Source organism: Piliocolobus tephrosceles, chromosome 8 (assembly GCF_002776525.5).
Source record: "Piliocolobus tephrosceles isolate RC106 chromosome 8, ASM277652v3, whole genome shotgun sequence".
Classification (NCBI taxonomy): domain Eukaryota; kingdom Metazoa; phylum Chordata; class Mammalia; order Primates; family Cercopithecidae; genus Piliocolobus; species Piliocolobus tephrosceles.
The window spans coordinates 129,231,053-129,250,902 of record NC_045441.1 but is presented as its reverse complement, the minus strand read 5'-3'; the positions used below and the strand labels follow the sequence as shown (position 1 = coordinate 129,250,902).

At 38.8% G+C, this 19,850-nt stretch overlaps 1 protein-coding gene across 2 annotated transcripts in view; it reads left to right on the top strand.

Annotated features, from left to right (window-relative positions):
• Window positions 1-13,929, top strand: part of KDM7A (lysine demethylase 7A) — an 89,923-nt gene extending 75,994 nt beyond the window's left edge. For both annotated transcript variants that reach the window (XM_023184874.3, XM_023184875.3), the window contains exons 12-20: window positions 1,380-1,589; window positions 3,464-3,588; window positions 4,469-4,623; window positions 5,868-5,965; window positions 6,453-6,601; window positions 6,734-6,942; window positions 9,391-9,473; window positions 12,081-12,354; window positions 12,958-13,929. In XM_023184874.3, the coding sequence (XP_023040642.1) occupies window positions 1,380-1,589; window positions 3,464-3,588; window positions 4,469-4,623; window positions 5,868-5,965; window positions 6,453-6,601; window positions 6,734-6,942; window positions 9,391-9,473; window positions 12,081-12,354; window positions 12,958-13,052 (1,398 nt within the window). In that variant the 3' untranslated portion in view covers window positions 13,053-13,929. The remainder of the gene's footprint in view (window positions 1-1,379; window positions 1,590-3,463; window positions 3,589-4,468; window positions 4,624-5,867; window positions 5,966-6,452; window positions 6,602-6,733; window positions 6,943-9,390; window positions 9,474-12,080; window positions 12,355-12,957) is intronic.
• The last annotated feature ends 5,921 nt before the right edge of the window (window positions 13,930-19,850 follow it).

Genomic DNA, 19,850 nt, shown 5'->3' with positions numbered 1-19,850 from the left:
GTGGGAATTGAACAATGGGAACACTTGGACACAGGGTGGAGAACATCACACACTGGGACCTGTCATGTGGTGGGGGGAAAGGGGAGGGATAGCTTTAGGAGATATAGCTAATGTAAATGACGAGTTAATGGGTGCAGCACACCAACATGGCACATGTATATATATGTAACAAACCTACATGTTGTGCACATGTACCCTAGAACTTAAAGTATAATAAAAATTAAAGAAGGAAATGCTGACACATGCTACAGTGTGGATGAACCTTGAAGATATTTTGCTAAGTGAAGTAAGCCAGTCACCAAAGGACAAATTTTATAAAATTCCACTTATATGAGGTTCCTAGAGGTGTCAAATTCATAGAGAACGCAAGTAGAATCGTAGTTGCTAGGGGTTGGCGGGAAGGGAGAATGGGAAATTATTGTGTACTGGGTACAGTTTCAGTTTGTGCAGATGAGAAGGTTCTGGAGATGGATGGCAGTGATGGTTGCACAACACTGTGACTCTACTTAATGCCACTAAACTGTACACTTAAAAATTGTTAAAATGGCAGATTTTATGTTTATGTTACCACAGTAAAAAATTTTGCAAGTGGTTGCCTCTGGAGAATGAGAGTCAGGGATGAGGAAGAGGAGACTGCTATTTTTCATGATATGCTTATAGAATAATTTTATAACTACATAGATGTATCATTTTGTTTTAAAAAGTAATTAATTTATTCAAATATGTACGTGAAAAGAATGTTCGTTGTCGGAAAGAACAACAGCCTAAATGGCTACCAGTAAGTATTAGGTCAGAAAATTAAGGTATATCCATACAGTAGAATGCAACACAGCCTTTAATAAGATATTGAAAATCAAGGCCCACTGCAGTGGCTAATTTAACACCTGTAATCCCAGCACTTTGGGAGGCTGAGGCAGGTGGATCCCCTGAGCTCAGGAGTTCAAGACCAGCCTGGGCAACATGGCAAATCCGCGTCTCTAAAACATTAGCCTGGTGCAGTGGCGTGCGCCTGTAGTCCCAGCTACTTGGGAGGCTAAGGTAGGAGGATTGCTTGAGCCCAGGAGGCAGAGATTGCAGTGAGACAAGATTGCATCACTGCACTCCACACACTGCAGCCTAGGTGACAAGAGTGAGACCCTGACTCCAAAAAAAAAAAAAAAAAAAAAAAATCAAATATGTTCACAGTATATTATGTTGGAGAGAGAAGGGGTGTAAAGGTCTCAGCAAAGCTGTTTGAATCTTAGGATTTAGTCTTTTTTGTGTTTATATGGTTAAACTGAATGGTTTTTGTTTTCTAAAATATTTTTATGGATGACTAGTTAGTCATGTATGTATGTAGTAGCCTTCTCATAAAAATACTCTGATTTTAATTCTTAAAGGAGGAAAACGGCAAACCAGTTAAATCTCAGGGAATTCCTACTGTGTGTCCAGTTTCACGATCCTCAAATGAAGCAACTTCCCCATACCATTCCCGAAGAAAGATGAGGAAACTTCGAGATCATAATGTCCGAACTCCTTCTAACCTAGACATCCTAGAGCTCCACACAAGGGAGGTCCTCAAAAGATTAGAGATGTGTCCATGGGAAGAGGCAAGTATTATGTTTCATGACAACAAAAAGAAACCTGGCTGTTCCTTAAAGTCTTTAAAGGCTTAATAAGAGAATAGTCTGACTATTGTTTATCTAATCTTGGCTGCAGCAAATCTTTCTAGGTTTTAGTGTAGAATTTGAATGAATAGACCTCATTTGATTGCTGATACATTTATTGAGTCTTTAGCAAGTACCACTTCCTCTTCTAGGCTCTGGAGAACATTGTGAGCAAAACTTAAGTCCCTGCCCCTCATGAAGCTTCAATCCTAGTTCAAGCTGGAAGGATGGGGAGACAGAGACATATACTAAAATAATATAATTTCAGATGATAAGTGTTATTTTAAAAACCCAAAACAATAGAACAACAGAATAAAGAGGGATGAGGTAAAGCTGGCTGCTTTAGCTAAGGTGGTCAGAGAGTCTCTCGGGTTTGAACCAACAGCTGAATAACAAATAGGAAGAAGTCAAATGGTTACTCGGTGGTTGGAGGAATCACATTACAGGCAGAGGGAAGAGCAAATGCAGAAAGCGTCTGCTTGAGCCAGCAGTCAGCCTAGAGGACTGTTAGACTGGGAGACTGTCAGACGAAACTCTTAAACTTTGTGAAGTGCTGGCCTACTGGACAAAGGGGAAAGTGGAAGGCAGTAATGAGATCAGTGTAGCGCCTTTGCAGAACATGGTAGTGACTTTGTAGTGAGCTCTGCATCATCCATACTTTTACATCCCAAGTAGGGGATAAGCAACCATTTTAAATGAATAAGATCGAAGAACCAGGTGCTGTGGTGTGGGCCTGTAGTCCCAGCTGCTTAGGAGACTAAGTCAGGAGGATCATTTAAGCCCAGGAGTTTAAGACCAACGTAGCTAGATCCTGGCTTAAAAAAAAAAAAAAACCCATATATATAAAACTTTCTTAAATATTTTAAATTGTATGTAATTATATTGTTTTAAGATTATGTTGTTCTAAACTGTAATCATCAGAGAAGATTAAGCTTATTATGAAAGGTTCTATTTATTCTATTTATTATTAAGGGGAAAATCACTATGAAAAGGAAGTCTTTTTTATACATTAAAAACCAGCTACTACCTTTATGTCACATGGTGACCCTTGTTCGTAGTGGTAGCAGTGTGGTGATCTGTAAGTTGCTGACTCGGTATTAGATGAAGGATGAGTGAATGGAAAGGCCCAGTAGCTAGCACTTGAGCAGGAAGAAGCAAGGGGAAGAGAGCTAAAATACTCTGAGGCAGCGCTTCTCCAGTTTTTCAGCTTTCTGTAGGAATGACATTTCTGGGCCGGGCGCAGTGGCTCAAGCCTGTAATCCCAGCACTTTGGGAGGCCGAGACGGGCGGATCATGAGGTCAGCAGATTGAGACCATCCTGGCTAACACAGTGAAACCCTGTCTCTACTAAAAAATACAAAAAACTAGCCGGGCGAGGTGGCGGGCGCCTGTAGTCCCAGCTACTCAGGAGGCTGAGCCAGGAGAATGGTGTAAACCCAGAAGGCGGAGCTTGCAGTGTGCTGAGATCTGGGCACTGCACTCCAGCCCGGGTGACAGAGCGAGACTCCATCTCACAAAAAAAAAAAAAAAAAAAAAAAAAAGAATGACATTTCTTTGAATTCACTTTATGCATATTTTATGTTTTACTTTCTAGAATGCATTTCATGGTTAATGGCCCTCCAGAAAGATGAGCCATACTCTTGCTTTGGCTTTAGGAACTCTGGAGTGCCATACTGCTGCATATCCCCAAGCCCAGGTGGCTGCCTGTATCTTTGAGATGCAGAACCATGGGGGAGGTGGTGGTATACTGTATTCCTTCAGTCAAGCAGGGCTACCTGAGGGTGGATGGTAAGTAAGTTCTGCTTTTATACCTTCAGGACATCTTGAGCTCTAAACTGAATGGAAAATTCAACAAACATCTCCAACCATCTTCCACGGTACCTGAATGGAGAGCGAAAGATAATGATCTACGATTACTGCTGACAAATGGAAGAATAATTAAGTATGTAAAGTAAATCAGAGTATCAAATAGATGAATCTTCATTGGGTTTCCTTTGTTCATTTAACCCAGTGGTCTTCAACCCTTTTGGCACCAGGGACCGGTTTTGTGGAAGACAATTTTTTCTCAGCCAGGGAATGGTTTTGGGATTAAACTGTTCCACCTCAGATCATCAGGCATTAAATTCTCATAAGGAGTGTGTAACCCTTGGACATGTGTAGTTCACAATATGGTTCACGCTCCTGTGACAATCTAATGCTGCCACTGATCTGACAGGAGACAGAACTCAGGTGGTAATGCTCACTGGCCCACTAACTAACCTCCTGCTGTGCAGCCCAGTTCCTGACAGGCCACGGACTGGTACCAGTCTATGGCCCAGGTGCTGGGGATCCCTGTTTAATCTGTAGTGAGCTCAGTGGCTCACACCCATAATCCCAAGTTGATTTGGGAGTCTGAGGTGGGAAGATGTCTGCGGCTAGGAGTTTGAAACTAGCCTGGACAACTTAGCGAGACTCCATCTCTACAAAAAACTAAAACTAAATTAGCTGGGTGTGGTGGCCGTACCGTAGTCCTGGCTACTTGAGAAACTGAGGTGAGAGGATCGCTTGAGCCCAGGAGTACAAAGTTACAGTGAGCTATGATTGTGCCACTACACTGCAGCCAGGGCAACAGAGCAAGACCCTGTCTCAAAAAACAAAAACAAACAAACAAACAAAAAACAAACCTCAGATCCCTAGTACATACTATTGCACAGTTGATTGAAATATGGGGATAGTGTCTCCATTTTCTACTCCTTGTAAATTAAGGGAGGGGGAATAAATACTGTTTGGCTACAGAGTCTTGCACTATATTCTAACTTGATTATTTTTCCTTCTTGATACAGAGATGAAAGACAGCCCTTTGCAGATCAGAGTCTTTATACAGCAGATAGTGAAAATGAAGAGGATAAAAGAAGGACAAAAAAGGCAAAAATGAAGATAGAAGAGCGTTCAAGAATAGAGGGAGTAGAAAATGAAGAATCTCAAAAACCACTGAACAGTATGTTTTTTTAATGGTTAAAGATCTTTTCATTACTAATATAATATGTAAAGTAACTTGCTAATTTTGAAGTTCTTAAGTTTATAATAGCAGAAAAGTTTTGTGTCCCTAAAACTGTCTTGAAAAATCGGAAGTATGTCTGAGTAGTTCACCCATCAGAGAAGTGCTGAACGTGAATGCCCAGTGAGGTGTAGTGTCCAGGCATGGTGTTCTCAGTGAGGGGGATGTATGTGGGTTAGAGATGCACTCCTCTAGTCAGTTTTTAAAGAGTCACTTGAAAGCTCATGCATGTTATAGGCCTCTACTCCCTAAAATAAAAGTTTCAAGTTTAATCTAATTTTATGTATAAGTTCAGGTACCATGTATATGGTTTTCAGAATTAGGAAGTACATATGATTAGCTAATCTGAAGCTGTTAGTAATCCATGTATTGTGGTTTTAATTGATTACTTGTTGACAAGAAGGTCTTTACTGGGTTATTAATTGGTTATCATCAGTATGGCAAAATAGTAACACTCCTTCTCCTTAAGGTCTTTCTTCTTTGAATTAAGCTTTAATTTCTCAACATATTTCAGGATCTCTGTATTCCCTTCTATTTTAAAAAGTAGTTCAAATAAATATTTTGGGTCTTGACAAATAAATGTTTCAGATAACTAACATTTAATCCATGTTGAACACCCCAGTTCCTGCTAATTTGAGTAAAATTGGCACTGCTGTAGTTGGTGACTCTGCCTTTGCCCACATGCCAGGTGCTAATCAACAGGAATCCATCGAACCATTGCTCTATGTCAGTGCCTCATGAAAGAGAAAGCCCAGTTTATAAGCATGTTGAATTCACTATCTACGTGACTGCTTTTTATGTTTGGGAAAGTTATCTTTTTGTTTTCTAATGATACAACTAATGCAAAAGGAGAAGTGTGAAATGCATCTAGTAGCTAATTTTAGTTTCAACATTTTTCTTCTGGAAAGAAATATAAAACAGTCAATCTATCCAAATAAGGTATATATAATTATGGAAATACCACACTTAATATTTGAGAATATACTTCAGTCTGTATCTTGGCCAATTATGGAGAAAGACCTTAAGGGGAGAAAGAAATAAAGAAAATAAAAGTGAAAAAGGAAGGTAGAGCAAGAGATTGAGAGACATCACAAGCTGGATGGACTTTAGATATCACTTTGTCACCTTGTTCATCATAGTCAAATGACTTTCTCTTTTTCTCTCAAATTTTCATTCTTTTTCAGGGTTTTTTACACGTGTGAAATCAGAACTCAGGAGTAGATCATCAGGATATTCTGATATTTCTGAGTCAGAAGACTCTGGACCTGAGTGCACTGCACTGGTACGCCTGAGACCCTGTGGCTTGTACGTTATTTGATGGAAAGATGAGCATCACGTAACTTCTCCTGGAAGGAAGGCGAATGACAGCTTTTCTCAAAGCTTGTCTCTCTGACTTATCCAGGGTCTTCTGTGGTGGTCAGTGTACACACACGCCATCATGTGACCATTCACATTTGAGACATAGAGCTTTTGTCTGATTTTGGAAAGGGTAGAGGGAGAGATTCCTTTGCTTATACTATTATTGTTTCATATTTCTCATGGATTGTATTTTATTTTACCTTAAAGAAAGCCTGTACTGTGTATTTTTTTAAGGTAGTATGTTCAGCTAGTTAATAGAGATTATCATTTTTTTCCATGTGAAATACAGAAATAATTCCATGATAATTAAGATTCTGACTTTCCCTAGATGTATAAAATCTTTTTGGACTAATTTATACAGAGTTGGTCAATTTCTTATGTAGCTTTGTTTCGTGTAATTATTATCTCAGAAAAATAACTTTACCACTGAAGAGTCTGAAAGTTCAGGTGATGAAAAGAAACAAGAAATAACATCCAACTTTAAGGAGGAATCTAATGTGATGAGGAACTTCCTTCGAAAGAGCCAGAAGCCATCTAGAAGTGAAATTCCAATTAAAAGGTAGGCTTGCTGATAGTAGTAAGTCTTATTATATTGTAAGATAAATACTATGAACATTTTTTTTAGTTTTACATTTTACCAAAAATGTCATCAGAAAAAATAGACTCCGTTTTTGTGTCATCTCCTCTTTAGGGAATGTCCTACCTCGACGAGCACAGAGGAAGAAGCTATTCAGGGCATGCTGTCTATGGCAGGGTTGCACTATTCCACTTGTTTACAAAGGCAAATACAAAGCACAGGCTGCAGTGGTGAAAGAAACTCTCTCCAGGATCCCAGCAGCTGCCATAGCAGTAACCCTGAGGTTAGGCAGTTGTATCGCTATCATAAACCAGTGGAATGTGGTAAGAAACATAAAATATCCATCTCTAAAAAGTAACATATGGTGCCCAACTTAATGGCTCAATAATCCTCATTTAGGTTAGAGATTATGAATAAGCATCTTTAGTTGGAAATGTGTTAAGAAGGTTGACCAAAAAAAGCACAATGCTGACACATCATGTAAGATGGAAGCAGAAGACCTCAAAATGTAAATTACCTGGGATTGACAGTTGTGTTCACTAGCACCATTCTTCCACTGTTACTGCAAGCCAGGTAGTGTTAGTTCCCTTTTACAGACAGGTTGATCAGAGTGGAAGGAGTGTTTTGGTGCCTTAAATGGTCAACTAAGCTTGAACAATCAGCCCTTTTTCCTTTTATGAGAGGAAAAACAAGTTTTGAACTGTTTCTTTCTGATTGAGGCTATTCTTTCTCCTACTTGAAAAGAAAGTATTAGGAAAAGAGAATGGACTCAGTGGCAGTGTTAGGCATGCCACATAGTGTTTTCTTCTTTGTGCCTTTAGAGAAAATGTTTGTATCCCAAAAAGCCTGAGGACAACTGGGGAGAAGATAGTACTATATTAAAATTGAATGCCTGTATAATAATTGTGTTTGATCCTACATAATTATCAATTATCAGTTATGTACCTGAGGAGCCTGACATCCATTTCACTGAAATAATTTTTATTTATTTATTTATTTATTTATTTATTTATTTATTTATTTATTTTGAGACTGTCTCACTCTGTTGCCCAGGCTGGAATGCAGTGGCACAAATATGGCTCACTGTAACCTCAACCTCAACCTCCAGGGCTCAAGCAGTCTTCCTGTCTCAGCCTCCCAAGTAGCTGGAACTACAGATATATGTCACCACACCTGGCTAATTTTTTGATATTTTGTAGAGACGAGGTCTCAACTATGTTGCCCAGACTGGTCTCCAACTCCTGAGTTCAGGTGATCCTGCTGCCTCTGCTTTCCAAAGTGCTGAGATTACAGGTGTGAGCCACCATGCCTGGTTATTTCACTTAATTCTTAAAACAATACTTGTAGGTAAAATTACTCTCATTTTACTGGTAAAGGAAATAAGACTTAATAAAACGAATTTAACTTAACTTGTCCGTACTTTGCGTAGCTATTATTCAGTGGTATTGGAATTTGAAGCCAGGACCATCTGATCTCAAAGTCTTTGCTTATTGTATAAGAGGAAATTGAAGTTTGGAGAGGATAAATAAGTTACCTAAAGTTGTGTTGGTAATGGAATAACTCAATTTCAAATCTGGGTTTGTCTGTTTTTCTGCTGCACCATTTTGTGTTCCTTTAGTCCTTTGAACACTTTCATGGAAATACTGCAAAATTCAGGCAAATACCTGCCTTTATTCTACGTGGAAAAATGTACCATTTTTAGAGAGAATTATTGCATTGGTTTTACATATACAATAGGTGGCCATAGAATTTGATTCTATATCGCTGGGCGCAGTGGTTCATGCCTGTAATCCCAGCACTTTGGGGTGCCGAGACGGGCGGATCACCTGAGGTTGGAAGTTCAAGACCAGCCTGACCAACATGGAGAAACCCCATCTCTACTAAATATACAAGAATTAGCTGGGCGTGGTGGCACATGCCTGTAATCCTAGCTACTTGGGAGGCTGAGGCAGGAGAATTGCTTGAACCTGGGAGGTGGAGGTTGCAGTGAGCCGAGATCGCACCATTGCACTCCAGCCTGGGCAACAAGAGCGAAACTCTGTCTCAAAAAAAAAATTTGATTGTAGATCTTCCAGCATGTAGCCCAAAACCCATTATATAAAGACGGTCTTTGAGGCTTGTCTGAGTGTGGTGGTGTTTATAACTAACTGATCACGAACAATTACAGATTTATTTGTTCCTTCTCCATCTCACTGCTTCACTTGTCTAGCGAATGAATGAATAAATGAAGACAGTCTTTGAGAGAATCAAAAGAATTAACATAATAGGTTATGAGCTGGTGACTTTTTGTTTTTGAGAGGGAAAGACAAATAGTGAAGGTAAAGGTATGCAAATAAGTATCTCAAGAGTTAATGTGTTTTTAAATAAAATGTCAACATAAATTTGCTTTTTTTTTTTTCTCCCCCAAGATGGAATCTCACTCTATTGCCTAGGCTGGAATGCAGTGGCATGATTTCAGCTCACTGCAACCTCTACCTCCCGAGTTCAAGTGATTCTTGTGCCTCAGCCTCCCAAGTAGCTGAGATTACAGTCATCTGCCACCAAACCCAACTAAATTTTGTATTTTTAGTAGAGACGGGATTTCACCATGTTGGCCAGGCTGGTCTTGAACTCCTGACCTCAAGTGATTCACCTGCCTCGGCCTCCCAAAGTATTGGGATTACAGGCATGAGCCACCGCACCCAGCCTGCTTTTATTTTTAAGCATTAGGTTAATTTTGTCATTTCATATCAAGTTTGTGCAAAGTTAATTAAACTAAAACTTCTTTTTAGGATACCATGTCAAGACTGAAGATCCAGACTTGAGGACTTCCTCCTGGATTAAACAGTTTGATACTTCCAGATTTAATCCTCAGGTATAGTCAAAGTTTGAAACGTTAAAAGGAGATTTTAAATGGTCATTAACGTAGTTTTTGCTTTCTTTTTTAAAACTGTAACAACCAGTTATCAACTGCTAGATCTAGGCAGCCAAAAAATTACAGTTAAATGCACATTTGAACAATTGTCCATTTTGAGAGATGCCAAAATGATGACTAACATAAGGCTCATGGATAGAATGCCATCTGGAAAAGAATAATTTATTCAAGGGAGCAGTTAAACCACTGGCTGCCAACTTTGCCCTGTAGGTTATATCTGGTTAGATTGAAATATTCAAGGAAAAGAAGAATATCATATCTTTTTAATCTCTGATCTGTTTCTTGAACAGTTTTGGATACCAAATTTCTTTGCGCATTTGATGAAAGTTACAGATTATCTTTCTGGCAAAAACATTCATGATAAACACAACTTTTGCTTACATTACTCACCATTTGTGCTACTACCACCCCCTCTTGCCCCACACCATTCATTGATTCCAGATGAAGAACCGTTGCTATAAGAGAAAAACCTGGGGAGGGGGGAGGGATTGCATTGGGAGTTGTACCTGATATAAATGACGAGTTGATGGGTGCTAACGAGTTGATGGGTGCAGCACACCAACATGGCACAAGTATACATACATAACAAACCTGCACGTTATGCACATGTACCCTAGAACTTAAAGTATAATAATAATTAAAAAAAAAAAAAAACCTGGATGTTTTAGGATCCCAGAATATTAATGCTTATGCCAAACAAAATGAGTCCAAAGTAGCAGTTTTGAAAAAACTAAAACTTTACCAGCAGCACCAAACAAGGAAAGTGATACAACCTTTTGCTGCAAACGTTGGAAAACAGCAGCTAAAGAAAGAATCGAAGTTCTCGTGTGGCATTGTGGGGCCCCAAATCTCTCTACCCTAAGCACACGTAAGAAAGAAAGTAAATCAGCAAAGGCAGAAATATTGCCTCTAGTTCTCCTTTAAGTGAAGAAACATTTGTGGGTGAGAAGGGAAGGAGGGAAGAGGAGACAGGGAAACTTGAGTCGACTGTTTAAGAAGTGAAGGGGAGGCCGGGCGTGGTGGCTCAAGCCTGTAATCCCAGCACTTTGGGAGGCCGAGACGGGCGGATCACGAGGTCAGGAGATCAAGACCATCCTGGCTAACCCGGGGAAACCCCGTCTCTACTAAAAAACACACACAAAAAAAGTAGCCAGGCGAGGTGGCGGGCGCCTATAGTCCCAGCTACTCGGGAGGCTGAGGCAGGAGAATGGCGTGAACCCGGGCAGGCGGGGCTTGCAGTGAGCTGAGATCCGGCCACTGCACCCGAGCCTGGGTGACAGAGCGAGACTCCGTCTCAAAAAAAAAAAAAAAAAAAAAAGAAGTGAAGGGGAAATCTCTTGTGAATAAAGCTTTCACATAGCACTGAAAGACCTCAGCAGAAGTGAAAAGGGCCTCCTGGGTTTTGCCATCTTCCAGAGCCCTGGGTTGACTGGAGGAATGGACTAAAATCCCTGCAGGAGGAGACATCTGTGTATATAGACAGAAAAGACTCTGCCCCTAAATATGGAACATCATTAATCTCTGAGTAGTGGAATTATGGGTGGTTTTTATTAATTTTTTTTAATTTGGCTTATCTATATTTTTAAAATATTTAAGCAATTACTTTTATAAGAAGAGGCAAGTTTTGTTTTTTTTTTTTTTAAAGGGAGGCTTTGTGAGTATACGTTCTTTGACTATAAGTATACATTCCAGAGTCAAAGGTCATAAGAAATCTCATTATACTTTTCAGAATATGATTTTATAGTGCCTCACTGTAGCTGGTCATAAAGTTTATCACTTATTAGCACTGTAGGATTCATTACATAATGTAAGCTATTATTTAAATCTGGCTGTTGTTTTTATAATTGTTTTTGAAAATAAATGAAAACAGAGGATGGATGATTAGCATAATGAAAACTGGTTTCATGAAACATTCACACTGTAGTGTACTCTGTTCACATCTAGTCTGTTCCTTTCTCTTTTTAATGCTAATTATGACCCTCTCAGTTGATTTCAAGACTCACCAATCAGTAGCGTTTTTTTGCCCCCTGGAAGTTTACTCAATAGTCTTAAGAGACTGAAAGAGTGGTTGTAGTAAAAGGAAAACACCAAGCTTGGGACTCTGGATCTAAGGATTTCCTAGCAAAAAAATACAGTGGAGATGAACCTGACAAAAGATAGATTCTAGAAAAGAACATGGCACATGAGAGGTCCAAGGGAGCTGTGACGTGTCGAGGAAGTGGGAGAACCGTTTCTCCAGCTCAGGGTCCGTGTGTGGCATGTGCTCACTGAGCGGAGTAGCAAGTAGGGCGTGTTGCCTGTTTACATTGTTTTCTCTCACTCTGTCTTTCGCCTTCTTAACTTATGATGCAACTTCAAGACCCACGTCCTTTAGAGCTACTGAGACGACATGATGCGGGAGTGGTCATTCTGTGGCTAATAGATGTTAAGAAAATCAGAATTCAGTAGTTTGTTTCTTCTGTTACTTGACTTTGCCAATGCATAGAGAGCTTAAATACGTCATTTAAACCCTAAAAATTCAGCCTCATTTCCTTCCTCCTCCTTCAGGATCTAAGTAGAAGCCAGAAATGCATCAAAAAGGAAGGTTCATCAGAAATTAGTCAGAGGGTACAAAGTAGGAATTATGTGGACAGCAGCGGCTCAAGCCTTCAGAATGGAAAGTATATGCAGAATTCAAACCTGACTTCGGGAACATGCCAGCTAAGTAATGGCAGTCTAAGCCCAGAAAGGCCAGTTGGTGAAACTTCCTTCTCCGTGCCCCTTCACCCTACCAAGAGACCGGCATCAAATCCACCACCTATCAGCAACCAAGCAACAAAAGGTAACTTTCACACATGTATAGAGGAAGTATATTTCTGACTGTATGTGATGGTCATCGTGGCAGTTGACGTGTAGTCTCTACACTCAAGTTGTTCAGCATCTCGTGCATCTTGATGGCAGTATACACAGGCTACTATAGGAACAAAGAAAAAGGATCCCCAAATCAGCTCTGAGGAGCAAAAGACAGATCCTAAAATCAGATGCTCAGGGATTAACCAGGCTGAATTGGGGAAATTGACAAAATAGACAGCTTTGAAGGCAGAGGATCAAGCCTGAGGCAGGGCATAAAGGGGAGAAGCAGGATATGGGGTATTTGTGAAGTGGTAGTCTGTTTTGTTGCCTAAGCATAGTGTAATGCAGGATAGGGAAGAACCCAGGCTGAAGAGCAGGTAGACCAGACTGTGGGAAGGCCTTGGGAGTCTTGTGAGGGCCTAGTGTGATGAGGTGGAAGGGTTTTAAACAGCAGAAGTCTAGAAGTATGACTTTGTCCATGCAGAACACCTAAGGGCTTACTTCCCATAAAGAAAGCTCCCCTCATAGTCTTCCAGGTACTCTCTTAAGTGTGCTTTTCATTGTTATTTACACTTCTTTTGGTGTTTTATAGGTAAACGTCCAAAAAAAGGAATGGCAACAGCCAAGCAACGTCTTGGGAAGATCCTTAAGTTGAACAGAAATGGCCATGCACGTTTCTTTGTGTGACAGAGCTGCTGTTGCAGCCATTCTTCCCTTTGGAGACCAGTCTAGGGGTGCAGGAGTCTGGAGCTTCCCCTGTCCCCTTGCCTGGAGCAGTTTGTGTGTATAGTAAGAACACTGCCCGAAGAACAGAATGAACCTGATGCTGCATTTTCACTGTGCCACACCCACTCAGCAATAACCATTTTGGACCTGGTGGGGGAGAGGAGGAAGGAGGGTAGAACCTTAAAAAGAGACCTCGAACTGGAAAGGGTCTCTTGTCAGGGCTTGAATTTTATTTTGTTGTTGGTAGTGTCTTGATGTATTTTCAGTGGTAGGGTAAAGAATTATCAATAATTTATTTAACAGATTTTTTTTAAAAGTTAACAGCTTTTAAATTCTTTTTTTAAAGCTATTTATTTGGAAGATTTCTGGAGAAATATCTCACTAATTTAGATGTAAGAATGTGAAGGTTTTTAAATTATTTTTGATAGTGTGTGTGTTACATGTGGGGAAGAGCCACGGTAACAGTAACTAGTCTGGACTCTTAAATTTGATATTCAGGTTAAAGTCTTAAACAGGGATTTGATGCATTAATTATTTTAAATTAAGATGTATATGAAAATCATTTTATTTTATATATTTCATGTGTTTTTTATAAGCTATTAGCTTCGCTTTTGCTAACATCCAAGGTGCATACTGTTATCCAGGTTGATTACCTTATATCCCACCTTCCCTCTGCACTCCCTATCATTTTGTGATGACCCAGTGAGACTCTTCTCTTTGCAGGGAAATACTTTCTTAGCCAATGTGTAAAAACTCCATAAAAGATCCCTCATTTCTCATTTCATTTGACATTGTGATTTTCTTCTCAATATTAAAAAAATAGGCTTTTGCATTTTCATTTCTGCTGATGATATCTGGGTCCCAAAGAGAACAGCTTTAATATCTTTTTCCTACTTGTGGGAAAAGTATTATAAGTTTGGTTAAATTGTCATGTTTATAGTTTTTCCAAATACATTTGTAACTACAACAGGCCTTCTTCGTACTGCTGGTGTTGGACAACAGGACTGACACCTGCTGCGGAGGTTATATCTTATGATGCTTTTATTCTCCATACCTGATTTGTTGGAAAATGTTATTTGACTTAGGATATTCAAATCTGCATAATAAGCCGTAATATAATAGGATTAATACTACATTAAGTTGTATAGAAGCAAGCATGTTGGAATAGCTCTTTTGTGTGTATTTACTTTTTTTATTTCTTAATTTTCAAAGAATTACTTAAGATATGGATTTGGAGTAAAATAGGTGCTTTTGGCAGTTTCTTCCATCTATCCTAACCTGACCAGTGCATATTGAGGTTAAGTATCTGGTTAAACTTAAGGTAATCATTTATTTCCTTTATGTATGATTTTTACTAAATGCCAGTTTTCAGTTGCTTTTAGTAGCTTCTGTTTTCCCTTTTTTCCCTCCATGGCATAAAAATAAGGGATTTCCGGGGGTGAGGCAGAAATGTTCCCGAGTCTGACAATAGAGCATTTTACAAATTCCTACAAAGAAAATATAGACAAATAGATAAAATTTATTTTTATGGAGAAGAAGTACGGCCGTATTGTGGATTTGTCTTTTTTTACTCAGCAAGATAGCAGGACTTACCCTTCTCTATTAAGTATCACTTGAATTGCTAAGAAGAAAAAAGTCTGTACCATCATCTTTGATGGTTGCATTCAAATGTGTATTTTCAAAGAGAAATACTTCTTAGTGTCCCCATTCCAAAATGTCATGGGATAAATATGAAATAGTTTATGAAGTAGCCTTTTTGGTTCAGAGTGACTGGACCAAAGTCTGAATCTTATCTGGGTATCAGGAAAAATAATTTTTATTGAAATCCTCAGTGTCTATAAACAACCCGTGTAAACCCTGTCTACACTATGCCAAAACCAGTGGAAAGATGGGTAGAGTCATCTTATCTCAGGATGTCAAAAATCTGGGTTTGACTGATTCTCCTACCTTCCCACACAGTGTATTCTTGTGATGTGTTGGTTTTCTGTAGATCCTGAGTTGGTGTTACAATAGTCATGTTTTTATTTTGGGTTAAGAAATAAGAGGTGTAAGAGCTGTGATTTCCTTTTCCTGTTATATCATGATCTGGGTTTTCTTTTTTCCTTTATGTTTTTCACAACTCTGAGTTTTTCAGTTTCTTTCTTTAGCCACAAAAATTAAAATGAAAATTTATTTTTATGAATTAAAATGAAATTTAATTTATTTTTATGAATTAAAATTGTGGCCAGTATCCACTGTGTCCTTAGGCTGAGAAGTACTAATTTTGAGTAGCCTGTATGTGGAATTCTAAAGTGAAGGTACTGTGGATTCATTTTTAGTAGTTTTAGCCCCTTAAGTGTGGCTAGGTTAGAAAACTTTCAGCAAGGTAATAGAAGAACTCGAATAGAATCCATGTATCTTTTTCTGAATTGGTGAAAATTCAGCCATTGATCCGGTGACTCCTAGTCAAACCTCTTATAACATTACTGGCCGTGATGCATCCCTTTATCTCATGGAAATGACTGAACTTTGTGGTAACTGCTGCCAGTACCTGGGCTTAATTAACAGTAATAGAGAACCTCATTTATACCATACAGACACAGCAACTTAGGAAGACAGCATTGATAGCATTTAGCTAGTCGTAAGCAAATACAAATATGTAAAATTGAAAATTATGATTTAACATATGCAACTTTAATAATAGTAATAGATGATAATTTTCCTGTATTGTTTCAAATAAGTGACTGTTCAGCTGGGATCCACTGGATTATAATTCACAATGTCACATAATATTATGCTTTTCAATATTGATGAATGATGTAAACAATATAAAGTTGGCAGTTTGTAGTAGTTCAGTATCCTAGAAATACATTGAACTTCGTAAGTATCAGTTCATTTTTAAGCATACAGAATTAAAGATTCTGACTGAACTCATAAACTCAGAGGAAACAAGCCCATCTTTATCACTAATTACTTAGCTTGAATACTTTTCTATTTTTAAATAATCCTAATTATTGCCTTTTCAATATAGTCTACTGTATTTATTCATATGGGATCAACAGGTATTTATCAAACATCTACTGTGTGCCCAGCACTACCTAGTACTGTGGGAGAAGATAAAGTTGCAGTTGTGGTCTCTGGATACCTTGAAAGTATCTTCTCCAGGAAATTAGCAGTATTATTTTCACTTCTAAGCAAATGTGAGCAAAAGAGGACCCCTGTTCATTAAAAAACATCCTGAGGGCTGGGCGCCGTGGCTCATGCCTGTAATTCCAACACTTTGGGAGGCCGAGGCAGGCGGATCACAAGGTCAGGAGTTCGAGACCAACCTGGCCAATATGGTGAAACCCCATGTCTACTAAAAATACAAAAATTAGCTGGGTGTGGTGGCAGGTGCCTGTGATCCCAGCTACTCGGGAGGCTGAGGCAGGAGAATCGCTTGAACCCGGGAGGCAGAGGTTGCAGTAAGCCGAGATCGTGCCATTGCACTCTAGCCTGGGCGATGGAGCGAGACTCAATCTCAAAAAAAAAAAATCCTAACTTTTTTAGTTTCAACTGAGATATGCCACTGTAGAAGTGAAAGTAATTTCACAGTTTAAGAAATGCTTCAACTTGGTAATTAATATGGTCATACAGGGACTTGGTATAGCATGCAAGGAAGCAGAAGACCTGGGCTTTTGTCCAAGTTCTGCCACCTAGTTATCAGCTGTGTTGTAACCTTGAATAAGTCACTTACTCTTTCTGACTCTTAGTTTCCTCATTTGTAAATTTGGATTAAAGTGTTTAGTATGATAATCAACTAAGAAAAACAACCTATTAACACTTCATACGTACAGAGAACTTACCATTAAGTTAAAACTGGTAATTAATGAATGCACCTTTATATATATTTTTAAATGAAAACTAATACTATTCATGGTGTTTATTTTATATCAAATATATGCCTAGAGGCATGCTACTTTAAAAATCCGAGGAACTCCAACAAGGTGCTGGATTAAAATCAGGTTTCGTGCTTGAAGTGGAAGAAAAATGAGGTTGTTTATGGATAAGAGAGTGAGAATGAGTATCCTCAAGTATGTTGAGATGATTTAACTGAAAGATGGCTTCAGGTTTTTCTTGAAGAATTAGAAAAGTACCATCCCCACAGATTCTGCATACTCTTCAGGTACTGTATAAAGATAAAGGAAGTCGTGGAATTAAAATGACTTAGCAACTCCCCAGGGAACTTGTAGGGAGAACGAAGTGGTTAGAAGGGTGAGAATGCACAAAGACAGCTGCTCTGGGTTGGGTACCAACAGGTTGCTTGGTAGAGAGACGCCACTGTAGGAAAGGAGACTCCACCAGACATCTTCAACAGACAAGATTCTTTCTGCCTTTTTCAAAAGATGCTCTCTGCAGCAGTAAGACTATAGATAGAGTTGATTGGAATAATCATGTGATCCAGTATGCTACTGCTAGGCGTAATTATCAAAAATTCATTTTTCTCATTAAATATTAATTTAGAGAGAAGCTAGAGCTCACCAGTCTTTGCCTGGTGTCCTAGACCTTCCTCTAAAGCAGTCTTGGGGAGCTTGAGCCTCAGATCTTTAGCCTAGACAGAGTGTCGCTGGTAAATAAAGGGGACACAGGAAACCCTTGTTTTTCCTGTGGGCAGTGATTTGCGTGGGGAGACACAGTGGATCTGGGGCCTCTGACACCTTGCTTCCTAAAACAGTCCCCGGTTTTCGGCTTGCCCTATGGGATGATGTTGCTGTGCTTCCTTGAAACCAGGTGGAAAGAAAGGGGAAGAATTAATTTTCTCATTCTGTTGCTGTTGAACGTAATGTAATCTTAATACTGTAGCCTTCCTAGAAGCCCTTCCTTCTTTTCCATGCTATAAAGTCAAATGTTTGATACCCTTAACATAAATTTTAAAGATTAAGGTCATTAGGAAGCAAATGTTTATTTCCAAAGCAATTAGCTTGTTGTGACTGTGATTTTATTCTTCTATAGTATTTTTCCCTCATTTTAATTGAGAGAAAATAATACTCTTTTGCAATATCCTTAGATTCTCCCCCTCACCCTGGTGCCCCTTCTAGTGTCTTAAGACTTTGTCTTAACAAGTATAACATTACATTTTGTTGTTAAAACCTTTTCAAAACTATATTCAGTGATTCTTCCAAGTTTATCTGCTCTGCACTATTTCACTAATAAACCCTGGCTACCACGTAGCCCTTGACCTCCAGGTAGTTTACCTATGCAAGACCTGTGACACTCTGAATTCACTTCTCTTTCTTTCAGAAACTAGTCATAAATGGAGCTTAATTATAAAGGTAAAACTTGTCTCCAACCAGTTTTATTTTGACCAGTTCCTTTTCAAAATGTCAGCTGTTTTCCTCCAAGATTTTTCACCAAAACAATGATCATAAGTGCTCGAAAATATAATACTTTGCAGGCATAAAATAACCCAGACATACTCTCATATTTCTTTGGTGTATTTTGGTTGGTAAAACTTACCAGCATTAAATGTAAAATATAATGAGGAGTTAATTCCTTACCTAGAATCATTTCTTCCTTCTCAGATTCATAAGTAACCTTTTATTTTTACAAAACTATGTATAACTTCCACATTATAGTCAGGGACCTGAGGTGTAACTTGCTAAGTGAACCCCAAGGTTATTTTATCTTGCAAAAGAAACCTAAACCAAACTAAGGGCCTTACAGTTTACAGTTAGACTGAATCAAAAGCTATAACCTCAATTTTTCCAAAAACAGCTTCTGACTGCAAAAGCAAGTCATACAGTTGTTAGGTATGAAATAGCACTGATCAGGAAATGCATCTTCACAGATGGGATTTCCTTCAGAAAAGACTTTTTCTACTTTTAATATAAATTAAGCCATAACAGTTTCATGCTGTGGAAAGAGGGTGAAAAGGTTCATTTTAAGAGATTATATAATATGAACTTTCACATTTACTGTGAAATGTCTAACTTTGCCAGTGCTTCAGCAAGATTTTTTGGGGGGTGATGGGGAGGGGTAGTATTGGTTTTAGGGGTTTCAAATCTGTGAAATTTGGAGAGGGGACAGTTGTTGGCTCTGGTATTTACTAGTTTTGTAGGAACGTTTTGCTAGCCTGACTGACTTTTCTTACTGGTTTTTATGCCCATGGTCTGAGGGGACTGTTCTCCTTGTTTGGGGTGTCTGCGGAATAGTGTCTCGTCTGTTTGTATAGGCAGTTAGTGTGTGTGACGTGTGTCCTTTCAGTCCGGAAGCCCACTGTGTGACAATGGCGTGGGGTGTGGCTGGGAGGTGGGTTGCTGAAGCTTGAAGAGCATTTCTTTGCTGATTCATAACAGTATTTCCCATCTTTTGCCTGCAGGCAGGGAAAGTGTACAGTATTTATTTTGTTTCTATTTTACTTTAAATTTGTAAGTCTTTAAGTAGCTTACATTATTATAGGGGAGGACAAGTGACTTGTTTAAAGTTGTATTTAGTATTCTTTCCAATTTCTGTATTTTAAAATATTGAAATTAAAATTGTATTACTTCTGTTTTGATTTTTTTAGCACTCAGTGTATTTTTTGCTCATTTTGTTTGAAAGTATAAATGTTGAAAATTGTATAAAATGCGTCCTTGAAAGAAAAAGAATCTGAATTCTATATCTAATTCTGACTTTCTGTTCCCTTTTTCTGCTTATTGAATCGTGGGAAATGATTTAAGAATGTGAAAAACTGGGTTCAGCGTCTGCTCCTTACCACTTCTGAAGACTTCAGTGTGAAAAGTAATTGTCTTATTTTATTAG